Source organism: Pseudophryne corroboree, chromosome 1 (assembly GCF_028390025.1).
Source record: "Pseudophryne corroboree isolate aPseCor3 chromosome 1, aPseCor3.hap2, whole genome shotgun sequence".
In the NCBI taxonomy this organism is placed as follows: Eukaryota; Metazoa; Chordata; class Amphibia; order Anura; family Myobatrachidae; genus Pseudophryne; species Pseudophryne corroboree.
Genome location: NC_086444.1, coordinates 1,055,411,484 through 1,055,427,584, shown reverse-complemented (window position 1 = coordinate 1,055,427,584; position 16,101 = coordinate 1,055,411,484). Strand labels below are relative to the sequence as shown.

Below are 16,101 nucleotides of genomic sequence, written 5' to 3'. Positions count from 1 at the left end.
GTTTGTCAATTTGAGGCATGAGGAGTCGCGAGATCTCCTGTGCCATATGTAGTAAAGAGGGCTGGTCAGGCAGAGCCTCTGTTTCTTGAGGCCGAGCCTGAGGATTGCCTACATCCGGAGGAGAGGGGGGGTTAAGTTTCCCCGCAGTGTTTTTGTTTTTACTCATTCTTGTATTCACTGAGGATTGAGAAGGTCTAACCGCTGGAGTTTTATGGACGAATTTGTCCATCACCCGGTCGTCAGACCGCTAAACAGAAAGGGTAGCAGGCCCTGATGTGAACACACGGTGGTATATGAAAATAAAACACCTCACGTAAGAGCTCAAGTTGGAAGATATGTCAGAGCTACTCAGCAAAAAATAAAAACACCAAGTTACATACTAAGCATAAGAAGGCACGCCATAATCATGACGTTGCAGATCCATCTGATGGAAATTAAACTCAAAGCAGTACCATAAATCAATGGAACAATTAGAAGCGACTATGACTACGTTAGCAATAACAGAGGTTGCTCAGGATAAGGAGCTCTGCAGCGTGCATTCAACAGCAGAGGGATTGCGCCGGTAAAGTTATATTGCACAACTGCAAGCAGGCACCAGGTGGCAGCGGAGGCGAAGATATACCTCAACTCCAAAATAGCTCCAAGTTTAACCCATAAACCATCTGGTTGAGGCTGAGGTCCGGGCAGAACCAAGATGTTACAGATACTATGAGGGGTATTATAAGTTGCCCAAATGAAAGGGCTTTATATAGGGTAACGGAGGATTCATATAGCCAGTGAAAAGAATCCGAGCGTCACAGCACCAAGCAGCCAGCAGGTGGCACCGCGACCTCAGAGATTTCTGCACAGGGGTTACTCAAGCCTCTATGAACTCATGTACCAGTGCTGTATAATTTAAATTCAAACAATAGTGGTAAGTACAATATTAATGGTGGACAGACAGGGAGAAGAAAAAAGAGAGAATTTAGCAAGACAGAGAAGAGAGGTGTGAGGTAGTGCAAAAGAAGTTGGGGAGAGGCACTTAGCAGGCAGGTGGCAACAAGTTTAAAAGGAGGTCCCACAAGTCCCGCAGGTAATGATGCAGTCCCAGGCTGCAGGACCAAGCAGTCAGTAATCAGTGGCAGGCAAGTTCTTAAACGGCCACTATATCTTCCAATGCAGCGGTCACTACACGGCCCCCAACTCCAAAGCACGGCCAATATCAAAGAGTCTCCCCAGAGTGGCCGAGCAGGCACGAAGCTCACCCCAGTAATCCCCATTGCTGATCGCTACAAGGTCCCAGTACTCAGGGCGTTCAGTCACTGGCAGCAGGTTCAAAGGGCTGGGTAAAGATCCCAACACTCAGGGAGCCGAGGGCAACAGCGGCCACCCCCTCAGTTAGCAGCCGGCACCAATTCAGCAGGCTCTCGCCTCGCCCTTTGTTGGTATATGACTCCCGGTCTCTTCCGCCGTCACTCCTCCGGTACCCGTCTCCGGAGCCGATCACCGCCGCGTCACCCAGCTTCGCCTCCGGACCCTGCAGCGCAGCCGTGGAAGCAGGGGGGAGCCGGGTCAGAGTCCACCTCTCCAATTCGGCGTCATGCCGCAGCCAGTCAAGCATCTCCTCGCCGCTTGGTCTCACCTCCGGACACTGCCGCGGAAGCAGAAGCGGGGGGAGCCGGGTCGAAGTCCACCGCTCCAGCGACCTCCGCCGGCCTGGCGCCACACCACAGCCAGCGGCGAAAACGAGCGCTCAGCGGAGTAGGGGCTGCAGATCCGCCAGCAGGAGCTCCTCGCTTCCACACTGTCCCAGGACGGAGGGGTCACCACCAAGGAGCCGCAGGTAAGGGAGAGTCCCAGCGTGGGCGGCAGGGGTCGGGTAGCACCAGGCCTCCACTTTTCGCGCCAGACCACACGCCGGCGTTCATGCAGGCCGTCTCTTTGAAGGCCGAACTTCAGGGGCATACGTTCACGCTCCCACCTCTGCAGGGTATCCCCAGGCTCCCCGTGATGTAGGGAGAAACAGAGAGGGTTTCTCAGGAGATTAGAGGTTAGATAGCAGGGGGATGCCTGTGGATTTCCATCCCGCAGGCCGGAGCTCCTCTAAAAAGCAGCCATGCTGGATGGCCCGCCCACCGGAAGTCCCGCAATATTATTTTTAATTCAAATATTAAAAACGTTTTACTGTATTCTATACTTTGCATGTTATTCATTTGTAAATATTTACTTTTGGATACTAATGTTGATACATGCCAACAACTGGATACATTGTGCACTCATTTTATACTGAAACATCAGAACTGAAGAGGAAGTGAGGGGGAGTTGACGGGGGGGGGGGGGGGGGGGGGTGAAATTTCTTTACTCCCTCCGTCACAATAGCAGTGCATGCTAATATGGACGAAATTGTCCATATTGGCTTGCATGTTTAAAAGAGTCGGCACAAACGATGAACGAGCGCGGTGCTGCGCGTCGTTCGTCGCTGGTGCCTACACACTGAAAGATATAAACAATATCTTTCATTAATGAACGAGATCGTTCATATCTTTAAGTGTAATCGCTTAGTGTATGTGTGTGTGTATATATATGTGTGTGTATATATATATATATATATATATATATATATAGGTGTGTGTGTGTGTGTGTGTGTGTGTGTGTGTGTGTGTGTGTGTGTATATATATATATATATATATATATATATATATATATATATATATATATATATATATATATATATATATATATATATATATATATATATATATATATATATATATACATACAATGAAAGAAGAGGCGGCACTCAGAGTCTTGGTAGCGGTGTCAAACTTGTATTACGTGCGATCTACGTTTCGGGGACCAACTCCCCTTCGTCAGGATAACTGCACAAGTGAATCAAACAGGTTTATATAACAGTGAACTTACCCCCACATCAGATTCCCCACGCCCGTTCTCCGCTGGCCCCGCCGTTCAGGTTTCCGGCAAGCGTCACTGCTCACTCCGGCGGAACCGGAAGTGACGTCGCGGCTCCCTCCTGCGTGACCATGGAGACACTGAAACAATAACAAACACAAGTGTATGAACATCGTGTTAAGCAATAAGACTGTAGCATAAAACAGCAATACAGATAAAGTGCATTCACATGTCATGGTGAAACATTAGTCATTATTAGACAATTTAAAAATATACCTAAACAAGATAGATGTATTTTGTTAAAAACGAACTGTGTCACTAATTCCAAGTGGACACCAGCAGATACATGGTGAATTAAAAAACTCAGTGGATCTCGGTAACAACATTGCGGTGCTTCTAGATCATAGGGTATAGCTATTATGTGCCACTAAAGAGCTTCCATATAGTTACTTGCTACTGGAATAACATCCTATGCTGTCACTACTATATGTTTCTTGGTGTGTCAGACCCCCAGGGGACCAAAGAATTCATGCTGTCTTCTAGGGCTCCTAGTAGGTCTGTGCCGTACTGTCAGGGTGTATAGGTTTCGGCAATTATGCACCCAACTTGTGGTAGCTTATGGTAAAGAGATTAATGTCAGACCTTAAAAAAGAAATTATTGTGAGACATTAAAGGAAATTAATGAGGCCCAAGCTCTCGTTAAGCCCACCTGGTTTCAGTGTGTTGAGCCTATGTATCCACATAGACTCAAGCTGGAGCAGTTTTTTGCCCCTATTGCCACCACGAGGAGCCTCGGGGACATGGTCGATGATACGGTGTTTAAATGTGGCCATGCTATGCCTGTGTTCTAAAAAATGCTTGGCCACTGGCTGCTCACCCTCCCCAGATGACAGCGCATTTCTAATTGCGAGCCTATGTTGCGCCATCCTCACCTTAAATTGGCATTCCGTTTTACCACTATAATAACGCCCACATGGGCAAATGATGGCATAGACCACAAATTTTGATGTGCACGTGAGTGGCCAGCTGATGTTAAATTTCTTGCCCGAAAAGGGATGTGAAATGCTGTCTCCAGGAGACATATGTGTGCACGTCGTGCAGCCTGAGCACTTAAAACAGCCATTTTTACGGGATAGAAAATGCTTAGGTGGAAGTGGTTTGAGCCTGGTCATGTCAGTTTTAACTAGCCAGTCCCTGATGTTTCTACCACGTGTGTAGCTGGGCATCACTCTCTTATCTCGAAAGGTTTTTAGGTCTGGGTCAGTGGCCACCAAAGGCCAGAATTGACGCAGCTTCTTGGCACTATGCTCGCTCTGGGTGCTAAATTCGGTGATCCATGGAATGACTTTAGTCATGTCCTGTGCCGGTTTGGATGATAATAGCTCCTCCCTACTTTTAGCTGCAGCTTTTAGTTTAGCGGTTTGGAGGAGGTCACGTGGATACCCTCTCTCAGCGAACCTCTGCTCCATTTCCTCCAGTTGTGCCTCTTTCACTTTGGTGTTACTATTGACCCTGCAGACCCTGAGGAACTGGGAGTATGGTAAACCCTGTAACGTGGATTTAGGATGGAAACTGTCATATCTTAACAGTGTGTTCCGATCGGACGGTTTTTTATACAGGCTAGTTTCCAAACTTCCATTTCCCAGGGTCAGCTGGACGTCCAAGAAGCATATCTCGGTTTTGCTGTGACTTAAGGTCAGCTTTACGGGACTGTCTGTGGAATTATGTGCTGTTACAAGATCACAAAGATCTTGTGCCTCATCTCTCCAAAACACTAATAAGTCATCTATATATCTATAGTAGATGAACAATCTATGGGAAATGGCAGGGTTGGTGAAGAACAGTGCCCGCTCTACTTCCCACATGTAGGCATTAGCGAACGAGGGTGCCACGGCTGACCCCATGGGGTCAGCCGTGGCACCCTCGTTCGCTAATGCCTACATGTGGGAAGTAGAGCGGGCACTGTTCTTCACCAACCCTGCCATTTCCCATAGATTGTTCATCTACTATAGATATATAGATGACTTATTAGTGTTTTGGAGAGATGAGGCACAAGATCTTTGTGATCTTGTAACAGCACATAATTCCACAGACAGTCCCGTAAAGCTGACCTTAAGTCACAGCAAAACCGAGATATGCTTCTTGGACGTCCAGCTGACCCTGGGAAATGGAAGTTTGGAAACTAGCCTGTATAAAAAACCGTCCGATCGGGACACACTGTTAAGATATGACAGTTTCCATCCTAAATCCACGTTACAGGGTTTACCATACTCCCAGTTCCTCAGGGTCTGCAGGGTCAATAGTAACACCAAAGTGAAAGAGGCACAACTGGAGGAAATGGAGCAGAGGTTCGCTGAGAGAGGGTATCCACGTGACCTCCTCCAAACCGCTAAACTAAAAGCTGCAGCTAAAAGTAGGGAGGAGCTATTATCATCCAAACCGGCACAGGACATGACTAAAGTCATTCCATGGATCACCGAATTTAGCACCCAGAGCGAGCATAGTGCCAAGAAGCTGCGTCAATTCTGGCCTTTGGTGGCCACTGACCCAGACCTAAAAACCTTTCGAGATAAGAGAGTGATGCCCAGCTACACACGTGGTAGAAACATCAGGGACTGGCTAGTTAAAACTGATATGACCAGGCTCAAACCACTTCCACCTAAGCATTTTCTATCCCGTAAAAATGGCTGTTTTAAGTGCTCAGGCTGCACGACGTGCACACATATGTCTCCTGGAGACAGCATTTCACATCCCTTTTCGGGCAAGAAATTTAACATCAGCTGGCCACTCACGTGCACATCAAAATTTGTGGTCTATGCCATCATTTGCCCATGTGGGCGTTATTATATTGGTAAAACGGAATGCCAATTTAAGGTGAGGATGGCGCAACATAGGCTCGCAATTAGAAATGCGCTGTCATCTGGGGAGGGTGAGCAGCCAGTGGCCAAGCATTTTTTAGAACACAGGCATAGCATGGCCACATTTAAACACCGTATCATCGACCATGTCCCCGAGGCTCCTCGTGGTGGCAATAGGGGCAAAAAACTGCTCCAGCTTGAGTCTATGTGGATACATAGGCTCAACACACTGAAACCAGGTGGGCTTAACGAGAGCTTGGGCCTCATTAATTTCCTTTAATGTCTCACAATAATTTCTTTTTTAAGGTCTGACATTAATCTCTTTACCATAAGCTACCACAAGTTGGGTGCATAATTGCCGAAACCTATACACCCTGACAGTACGGCACAGACCTACTAGGAGCCCTAGAAGACAGCATGAATTCTTTTGTCCCCTGGGGGTCTGACACACCAAGAAACATATAGTAGTGACAGCATAGGATGTTATTCCAGTAGCAAGTAACTATATGGAAGCTCTTTAGTGGCACATAATAGCTATACCCTATGATCTAGAAGCACCGCAATGTTGTTACCGAGATCCACTGAGTTTTTTAATTCACCATGTATCTGCTGGTGTCCACTTGGAATTAGTGACACAGTTCGTTTTTAACAAAATACATCTATCTTGTTTAGGTATATTTTTAAATTGTCTAATAATGACTAATGTTTCACCATGACATGTGAATGCACTTTATCTGTATTGCTGTTTTATGCTACAGTCTTATTGCTTAACACGATGTTCATACACTTGTGTTTGTTATTGTTTCAGTGTCTCCATGGTCACGCAGGAGGGAGCCGCGACGTCACTTCCGGTTCCGCCGGAGTGAGCAGTGACGCTTGCCGGAAACCTGAACGGCGGGGCCAGCGGAGAACGGGCGTGGGGAATCTGATGTGGGGGTAAGTTCACTGTTATATAAACCTGTTTGATTCACTTGTGCAGTTATCCTGACGAAGGGGAGTTGGTCCCCGAAACGTAGATCGCACGTAATACAAGTTTGACACCGCTACCAAGACTCTGAGTGCCGCCTCTTCTTTCATTGTATGCATCTTGGGGTGACCCCCCAGGGGAGGGCACCTGAGCAAGCCGGTCCTACGGGATTGCTGGAGTGCCGGAGCATTTTCTGTTGTTATATATATATATATATATATATATTAAAGGCGATACCCATTATTGAGTATGTTTTACCACACATCATCTGGAACATTATATAGATTATTTATTCCATTATAATGTTATGTAGGACTTTTTGGTCTTTATTGTGGTATTTCATATGCACACTCAAAAACTCACTAATAATTATTACATAGATCGCCACCCTTTCATTACAGATAGCCTGCAGTCTATATATGCTGGAATAAACATGTTTTTTTTTTTTTTAAATTATATTATAAAATGTTAGCCATTTGTCTGTAAACGATTTTAAATGACAAAAAAAAAACAACAACAACAAAACCCCCCAAAAAAACACCACCTTTTGGAGCCAACAAACACAGAGAACATAGCGCCATTAATTATGTCTGACTAAAGCAAAGGTTTAGAGGTTCATGGTAGGGAAAAGACTTACAGAACCTATAGAACAAATGGAAGAGAATCATCCATTACCTTTTCTATCTCTGTAATGGCAGATGTAAACTCTTCATCAACAGCCAAGCACTGCAGATAAGTTGTCAGTGATTCATACAGATGTCCTGTGTCCTGAAGAATTTTAGCTTTTCTGAAGTAGACCTTGAATAAAGTGAACACAACGGTTGCAATGACATCCATACACAAGGAATCCCACAGCACGATGTTCTTAACAGGTAAACAAAACAGATACGCCCCCACCGTTTCAGCATTAAGGCCACCATATTAGCAGAACGGGATGTAGTTATGTGACAAGCGGTCAGAGACAGCCGGTCACATTTCTGACAGCTACATCCCGCCCCCTATAAATGCCAACTAGCTGGGAATATTCCCACTCGTGGGTGTCCACGACACCCATAGAGTGGGAGTAGAACCTGTGGCGAGCGCAGCTCGCCACCCAGCACGCAAGGGGCTTGTTGCGCCCCCGCCAGGATCCCCAGCGGCAGTAACGCACACCCCTAGCAGAACAGTGAGTGTCTATGTTGGTTCATATATTTGTGTTTTTAGAGTTACCCTGTCAATTAACAGGAGAGCAGCAAAATGCACAGATAACGGCGGTGGGTCTAGCAACAGCTCCATAAGGACAATGAAGAGGGCTTGGTAACAGTACTACCGTAATTACTATAGAATCTCTAGACATCAAGTCAGCATTGGGGAGATGGGAATGGAGAAAGCTACTAATAGTTTGCTTTACATATATGCAGATACAGAAGTATTCACATAAATAACAAAAATACAAGAAAACTAAGAAATTCAAGTAATGACTGGAGGGGACCTTTGGAAGAATAGGTCTGCATTATTTTTAAATTAACATTAGGTATGATGATAACTTAGCTCACTCTGGAATGGAGGGGGAGAACACAGGTTAGATAACTGGATTTCAATAGTCAGAAGTCAGGATGACAAGTTTAATAGACAAGTAGCGAGGTTGGATGAAGATATTACATCTAAGTTATAGCATATAGGGGCTGACACCCTATGATATGTAATGTAGCAATTTAAGATCAATACAAAGTTAGATCTAGGAAACCGAATCTATAATTATGCAAACATATTATATAAAAGGGAAAAAGCAATACGGCAATATACACCCGCTCAAATAACCACTAACTTGCCAATATTTTGCCCAAACCACCTTAGTTGGCACAAACAGTGATGCACGCTCAAATTCACATTTCTACCCCATTCTCGTGTTTGGTCTGTAGAACAGCTGAGCCAACTGCCCACATCTGCACGCTTTATTTCATGAAGTAAAACACGACTTAGGGGATTATTCAGGTTTTTTAGCGTTGATGGGAGGGGTTAGAGGGGGAGGAGTTAGTTCTTTTCATAGCTTGTGCCAAACTCCATACTCACACTCTCTAACCCAATTGTAAGTAAGCAGCGACCCCCAGACGGATGATAGAGAAAAAGATAGCAACAAGGCAAAACCATGTTGCACTGCAGGTGGGGCATATGTAACGTGCAGGGCGACCTGCTCTATGAGCGACATCACCTAGTGTTTCCCCTCCTGGGCCGGGCATACACACTGAGCGATATGATGACCATATCACTCAGGGACGTCCACGCTCTTGGACGACAGTCCAAATTGAGCTGCATGCACAGCCAACAGCGAGGGTTGTTAACGACCCGCGCATCGCTCGGCGGCGGCATACACTCTAGCTGAGAAAGTAAACTACATCATTCAAGAAGGGTGAAAATGAGCGACATTGTTTACTTTCTCTGCAAGTGTGTATGCACCATTACATTTTGGTGGGTTACATTGGTTCTATGCAGGATAAATACTGGCTGCTTAATTTCTACACTGCAATTTAGATTTCAGTTTGAACACACCCCACCCAAATCTAACTCTCTGTATGTGTTACATCTGCCCCACCTGCAGTGCACCATAGTTTTGCCCAAATGCTTGCTTTTTTTGGTTCGCTAACAAACCTGAATAAGGCCCTTAGACTTAATTGTTGTTAGCGCCAGTAGGATAAGCTTACCGGCACTGTGACAGCCAAAGGCAGGAATCGCTAATAATTGCACACCACTGGGATTGGTTTAGGGCGGCTTGCTTGGCATCATCAATATGGAAGTGCAATGGTTGAAGGTATTGGGCAAACTGCTTTAGCAAAGTTTTCTTTGGCGCATCACAATGCTCTATCTGCATCCCAAATGTCACCTTACAGTGTTTTCCATTAAAACACTGTAGCATAACATTTTGTATACAAATACAGTCGCAGTGACACACAGAATATAGGCATGCTACATATTCTAATCAGCAGAAGTTGCTTGTGCATTCTTTTACATTACTTTGCATCTAAGACGCATTTCCGTGGAAAAAAATGCCAAAATAAGAGGCACTACGCTACACAGTAACACGGCACTCATGCATTAGGTGTAACATGACTTGTAGCGCACAAAGCAAAGATGTAAGAGGGCACATTTACACGTGTGCCCTATATAAATAACTGATAATAAATAAAGTTAACAAAAACATAAAGAAAAAAAAAAAAAAGAAAAAGAAAAAGTTCTTTGATTGTAGGCGTGATTCTACTCACTTTGCTTGGCAGCTAAAATACGATCACTGCAGCCTCTACTAGGCCTAAAGCCAGCTTGTTGCTCTTTGCATTTGCTTCCTTGTGTTTTTAGTAGCCTTGAGTGTATAACTGATGTTAGTATTTTGCTGGACGTTGTTAGTAAACTTATGCCTAAGTACTTTTTACAGTTTGTAGGGTCACCTTTTTTGTGAATGGGAATTATGTCATCTTTGAAGTCTTCTGGAACACAGGAGTGTTTCCAGGCAACATGACTGCAATTTAGTTCTTTGCATTAACCAGTAAATGAACCTAACAAAGTTAGCCACTGTGCGTGTGTGCACCCATTATGAAAGGTGAAATCTTGAATTAAGGGTGACTAATAAACAATGGCCTCACTAGGAAAAATTAATGACGTAAGTATGGCACAATATTGCTACATTACAATAATCACCTCTGGCCAGTTGCGTTGTTTGGAGAGAACAAAGTCCAGTTCCTTGTGAGCTTCTCCAAATTCAAACAGTGCAGCATAGGATTCCGCTCTGTAAACACGTAGTATCAAATCATTAGGATCTGCAAGGGTGAAACGTGCACGCATAAATATTCTGAATTATCAACATTCCAGGCAAAGTATTAATAAAAATGTGCTAAAGTAAAGTACTAACACAGATCAGGGACAGCAGCTAAAAAGACAGTTTCTGAATGTGAAACCAGTGTAATGTAAATGGGCAATGCCCACGCTAGATACTGCACAAGTCCTGGCAGCCAAAAGCCGAGCTAAAGGGCAGCACTGACATTTCATTCAGTCTATGTCAAACTGTTTTCTTCTCAAAAGCTACATGGAATCTACACCATACCAGGGCATAGCAATCCTCTTATCACTTAGCAGATAAACTATCAACGGCATTATTAACCATTACTGCAGATTGCAGGAGAAAAATAAATAAATTGAAGATGTGTTTTAGATGTCCCCTTGCAAGTACGATGCTTCAACGCCCTCCTTTCCAGCTCTCCCAACATGCAAGGTATGTAATGCTGGTTGTGTAAGACATGACATCACAAGTTACTCCTTTCATAACCAAGCGTCATGTGACCTAGAGGTGGAGCTTCTTTCCTAGGGATATGCCAAACCATGTTTCCTAACAATACACCCCTCATCAGATCCCTAGTACCTCTGTATATGTATGGCCACACTTACTACACCACTGTCATCACAGATTCGTACTGCCATTTAGGAAGCCTGTATATACAGGCTCTACGTAACAAATATACTGCTGCTTCCCAAGAATTGTGCCGGCTCTAACTTCACTAATTTGCAGAACGATATGATAGGTTTTACAAAAAAAGCTCAGTCCCCCACCCATACCCCTCCCTGTGGGGACCTGGTTAATGATAAAAACTTTAACGAAGAATTCTGTGCATGGAAAGGTTACATGCCAATGGCAGCAGTCTGCCCATGATCTAAAGGAAAAGGTCTTCTAAATCACTTACCAAATAATAATAATAACAACAACAACAATTAAAAGCCAGAGAAAAAAAAAAAAAGAATCATTCTGCACTGCGGGAGTGGAGTGTGGGAAGGATCATGATTACCCGGTGGTGAACTACAATGGAGAGACTTAGAGCAGGAGACACCATGATCAATGAGGTTTCAGGTTCCTCTCCTCAAGTGCCTCCAAAAGACCTTGTATTACCTCTTTGTGAGAACATGTGGTATTAATACAGAGAGTTCAGGCAAATCAAACAACAAGTGCATGTTAAGTAATTGTACTGGGTGCGCCCTGTCCCATCAGAAAGCAGTTGTGCCACGTTCTAAAAACAAACGGTGCTAAGATTTTACAATCCAACGGTGGGAAAAAAATATTAAAAACCATGTAGCTTATGTTCAATACTGATTTTAGTCTTATGAAAATACATTAACAGGTAGGCGAGAACACATTTGTTGCATGCTTAGAACATGGTCTTCAGAGTCCAGTCAGTGCAGAGTAGGCCACAGGTCAGTGAAACCTCACCCAATAGAAATGTGCCCCACATCTGATCTCAATGCATGTAACTTGCATTAAAAAACACAAGGAAGCGGACAGGCAACAGTTGGACAGTCAGTCCTGGGAGTCAGGATGGATCGTATGGCATTGCTCATGGACGGATACAAAACACTATACTTGTACACTTTGGAACAACTAAAGACTTTCATCTTCACGTTACACTATAAAGTCATGCCACAGACCAGGCAATGTATAATAAATATACAATTTTCAAATCTGCACCAAAGATCCCCAACAGGCCGGTTATTATCAAGCCAGATATACTGGTCAAAATATACCTGGTCACTAAGAAGGGTCCCAGAAACCTACCCAGTGTGCATCTCTCCTCAGTGCTGTTGTGCACTGCTCACATACAGTATGGCCTAACCCTGAAGGGTATAGATTGGCATTTCTAAGCAACCAGGCAGTAATACCTTCATCAAACCTACAGATAAAGCATAGTGCCCTGCAAAGGAAGATTGCCAGACAAAAACAGCATGCACAGTGCACACACTGTAGAGTAAAATGAACGGAGGGTGGTAAACAGAGCAGTGGTGCCAACCCCACTGCAGATCCCCACACACCTACCATCATTGTGATGTTATGGGCAGATCCCGCCAGCACTACTAATGTCTCTGATGCCACAGGATGTGCCACCAGCCCAGTACAGATGGCCACATCACTGTCACTATTTTACCTCGGGCAGTGGTGCCAACCCCAGGGCAGATCCCCACACCCCTACTGTCATTGTGATGTCACGGGCAGTGCTGCCACTCCCAGGGCAGATCCCGCCACCACTACTGTCACTGATGCCCCGGAAAGTGCTGCCAGCCCAGTACAGATAGCTACATCCCTGTTACTATGATGCCTCAGGCAATGGTGCCAATCCCAGCGCAGATCCCCACACCCCTACTATCACCGTGATGTCCCGGGCAGTGGGGCCAGCCCTAGTGCAGATCCCACATCCCTTCTGTCACTATGACACAAGGGGCAGTAGTGGCAACCCCAAGGCAGATCCCCAAACTCCTACTGTCACTGATACCCCCCGGGCAGTGGTGCCATCCCCATTGCAGATCCCCACTGTCACTGTGATGCCCCGGGAAGTAACAGGCAGAGTATGGTGCCCGGGCTGTGAGTTACCTGTGTCCATGGCCAGGCGGATAGTGTGCAGGGCCTCTTGGTGCTGCCCGGCGCTCAGCAGCTCAGCGATGTCCCGGTGCTGCCAGCCCCGGATCCCGGGCACACACCGATCCACCAGCTGTCGGAGCAGCACGCAAGTCCGGCGGGGAGGGCAGCCCATGTCCCCCTGGCACACCCGGCAGCGCTTTCTTGGCTCCCCCCTCAAGCAGGGCCAGCAGTACGTGTGCCCGCAGTGGGCGGTCACCGGGTCACGGAGGAAGCCCCCACAGCCCGGGCACAGCAGCTTTTCTCTGGTGGTGGGTCCCTCTGCAGCGCCCCCTCGGTCCAAGCTCCTGTACTGCCGCAGCAGGCACTCCACCAGCCCCTCCAGCTGCAGCGGCCGAGCGGATTCCAAGGCTTCCTTTAGCGCCGCCATCCCGCAGCGGGGTCCGGACATATCTGACTGTGAACGGTGTCACCGGGAACTCGGCAACATTCAGTAGCCAGAGCCTCCCGGGGCCGCTGCCCCGCCTCCTCTTACATAAGGACTGATCATGTGACCGCCGCGGACACTTCCCATTGGCTGCCGCCCTAGGGCAGGTTATAAAACACGCCGCGGCCTCTGCCCAGTTTTGTAACAGCAGAGGGAGGCCGGGCCGGGGAGGGAGGGAGCAGACGAGGTCGGTGCGCTCGTCATCGTACATGTGCTCTGATCACAGCCATAGTTGCCAATTCAGCTTATAACAAGCGGAATTGGGCTTGTTTTTTCTTCTGGTTGCTTATTTTTTTGGGTGGTTGCTTGTTGCTTGTTTTTGGGCTTATAATTTTTTTTGCTGCTTGTTTTTGGGCTTCTTTTGTTTTTAGGTATCACTGACACCGACTTTCAGAGATAATTAGTCATTCATCCATTCAACACAGATCCTCACACAGACATACTGTAGGTGAGACGTTGTGGATGAATAGTCTTAAAGAAATGATGATGAGTCATTCATTATGTCTATTGTTGCAGACTGCTGGTTGTGTGTATTCAGTAGGGCTAATTTGTTTTTAACAATGACAACAACAAAGACACTGACCAGACACACAACAGTGAAGCAATTCAGGACCACTTTATGTGGTATTCTTTGTCAGATATGGTTTAAGACGCTTGGGTATTTGTTTCAAGGATTTTAAACCAACTACCAATATGCTTCAGCGCTTTAACTCAGGAATGTATAACATGGAAGCTTCTATAGACGACGGAGACAGCTCAGATGAATTTGCTTATATCCATTTTACATAAAACCTTTGTAATTCAGTGTGCTATGTACTTTACCTCACAGTATGCCATCTGCAATGCACTTTACTTCACACAGTGTGCCATGCACTTTACCTCACACAGTGGGGGTCATTCAGAGTTGTTCGCTCGCTAGCAGATTTTAGCAGCATTGCACACGCTAGGCCGCCGCCCTCTGGGAGTGTATCTTCGCTTAGCAGAATTGCAAACGAAAGATTAGCACAATTGCTAATAGAAATTTCTTAGCAGTTTCTGAGTAGCTCCAGACCTACTCCTAGACTGCGATCAGCTCAGCCCGTTTCGTTCCTGGTTTGACGTCACAAACACGCCCTGGGTTCGCCAAGACACTCCCCCGTTTCTCCAGCCACTCCTGCGTTTTATCCTGGCACGCCTGCGTTTTTCCGCACACTCCCAGAAAACGGTAATTTCTCTGACGTCCTAGTGGATGCTGGGGACTCCGTCAGGACCATGGGGATTAGTGGCTCCGCAGAAGACAGGGCACAAAAATAAAGCTTTAGGATCAGGTGGTGTGCACTGGCTCCTCCCCCTATGACCCTCCTCCAAGCCCCAGTTAGGTTTTTGTGCCCGTCCGAGCAGGGTGCAATCTAGGTGGCTCTCCTAAAGAGCTGCTTAGAAAAAGTTTTTAGGTTTTTTATTTTACAGTGAGTCCTGTTGGCAACAGGCTCACTGCAACGAGGGACTTAGGGGAGAAGAAGTGAACTCACCTGCGTGCAGGATGGATTGGCTTCTTAGGCTACTGGACACCATTAGCTCCAGAGGGATCGAACACAGGCCCAGCCATGGAGTCCGGTCCCGGAGCCGCGCCGCCGACCCCCTTGCAGATGCCGAAAAGTGAAGAGGTCCAGAAACCGGCGGCAGAAGACTTTTCAGTCTTCATGAGGTAGCGCACAGCACTGCAGCTGTGCGCCATTGTTGTCACACACTTCACACCAGCGGTCACGGAGGGTGCAGGGCGCTGCGGGGGGCGCCCTGGGCAGCAATGAGAATACCTTGTTATGGCTAAAAAATACATCACATATAGCCCCTGGGGCTATATGGATGTATTTAACCCCTGCCAGGTCTCAGAAAAACGGGAGAAGAAGCCCGCCGAAAAGGGGGCGGGGCCTATTCTCCTCAGCACACAGCGCCATTTTCCCTCACAGAAATGCTGGTGGGAAGGCTCCCAGGCTCTCCCCTGCACTGCACTACAGAAACAGGGTTAAAACAGAGAGGGGGGGCACTTATTTGGCGATATGATTATATATATTAAGATGCTATAAGGGAAAAACACTTATATAAAGGTTGTCCCTGTATAATTATAGCGTTTTGGTGTGTGCTGGCAAACTCTCCCTCTGTCTCTCCAAAGGGCTGGTGGGGTCCTGTCCTCTATCAGAGCATTCCCTGTGTGTGTGCTGTGTGTCGGTACGTGTGTGTCGACATGTATGAGGACGATGTTGGTGAGGAGGCGGAGCAATTGCCTGTAATTTTGATGTCACTCTCTAGGGAGTCGACACCGGAATGGATGGCTTATTTAAGGAATTACGTGATAATGTCAACACGCTGCAAGGTCGGTTGACGACATGAGACGGCCGGCAAACCAATTAGTACCTGTCCAGGCGTCTCAAACACCGTCAGGGGCGTTAAAACGTCCTTTTACCTCAGTCGGTCGACACAGACACGGACACTGACTCCAGTGTCGACGGTGAAGAAACAAACGTATTTTCCTTTAGGGCCACACGTTACTTGTTAAGG

General features: G+C 46.4%; 1 protein-coding gene across 2 annotated transcripts in view; it reads right to left on the bottom strand.

The window, feature by feature from the left end:
- The window catches only part of LONRF1 (LON peptidase N-terminal domain and ring finger 1), a 44,913-nt gene extending 31,246 nt beyond the window's left edge, over window positions 1-13,667 (bottom strand). For both annotated transcript variants that reach the window (XM_063920870.1, XM_063920871.1), the window contains exons 1-3: window positions 13,095-13,667; window positions 10,385-10,503; window positions 7,391-7,513 (exon numbers count right to left, since the gene is read on the bottom strand). In XM_063920870.1, the coding sequence (XP_063776940.1) occupies window positions 7,391-7,513; window positions 10,385-10,503; window positions 13,095-13,530 (678 nt within the window). In that variant the 5' untranslated portion in view covers window positions 13,531-13,667. The remainder of the gene's footprint in view (window positions 1-7,390; window positions 7,514-10,384; window positions 10,504-13,094) is intronic.
- Window positions 13,668-16,101: the final 2,434 nt, after the last annotated feature.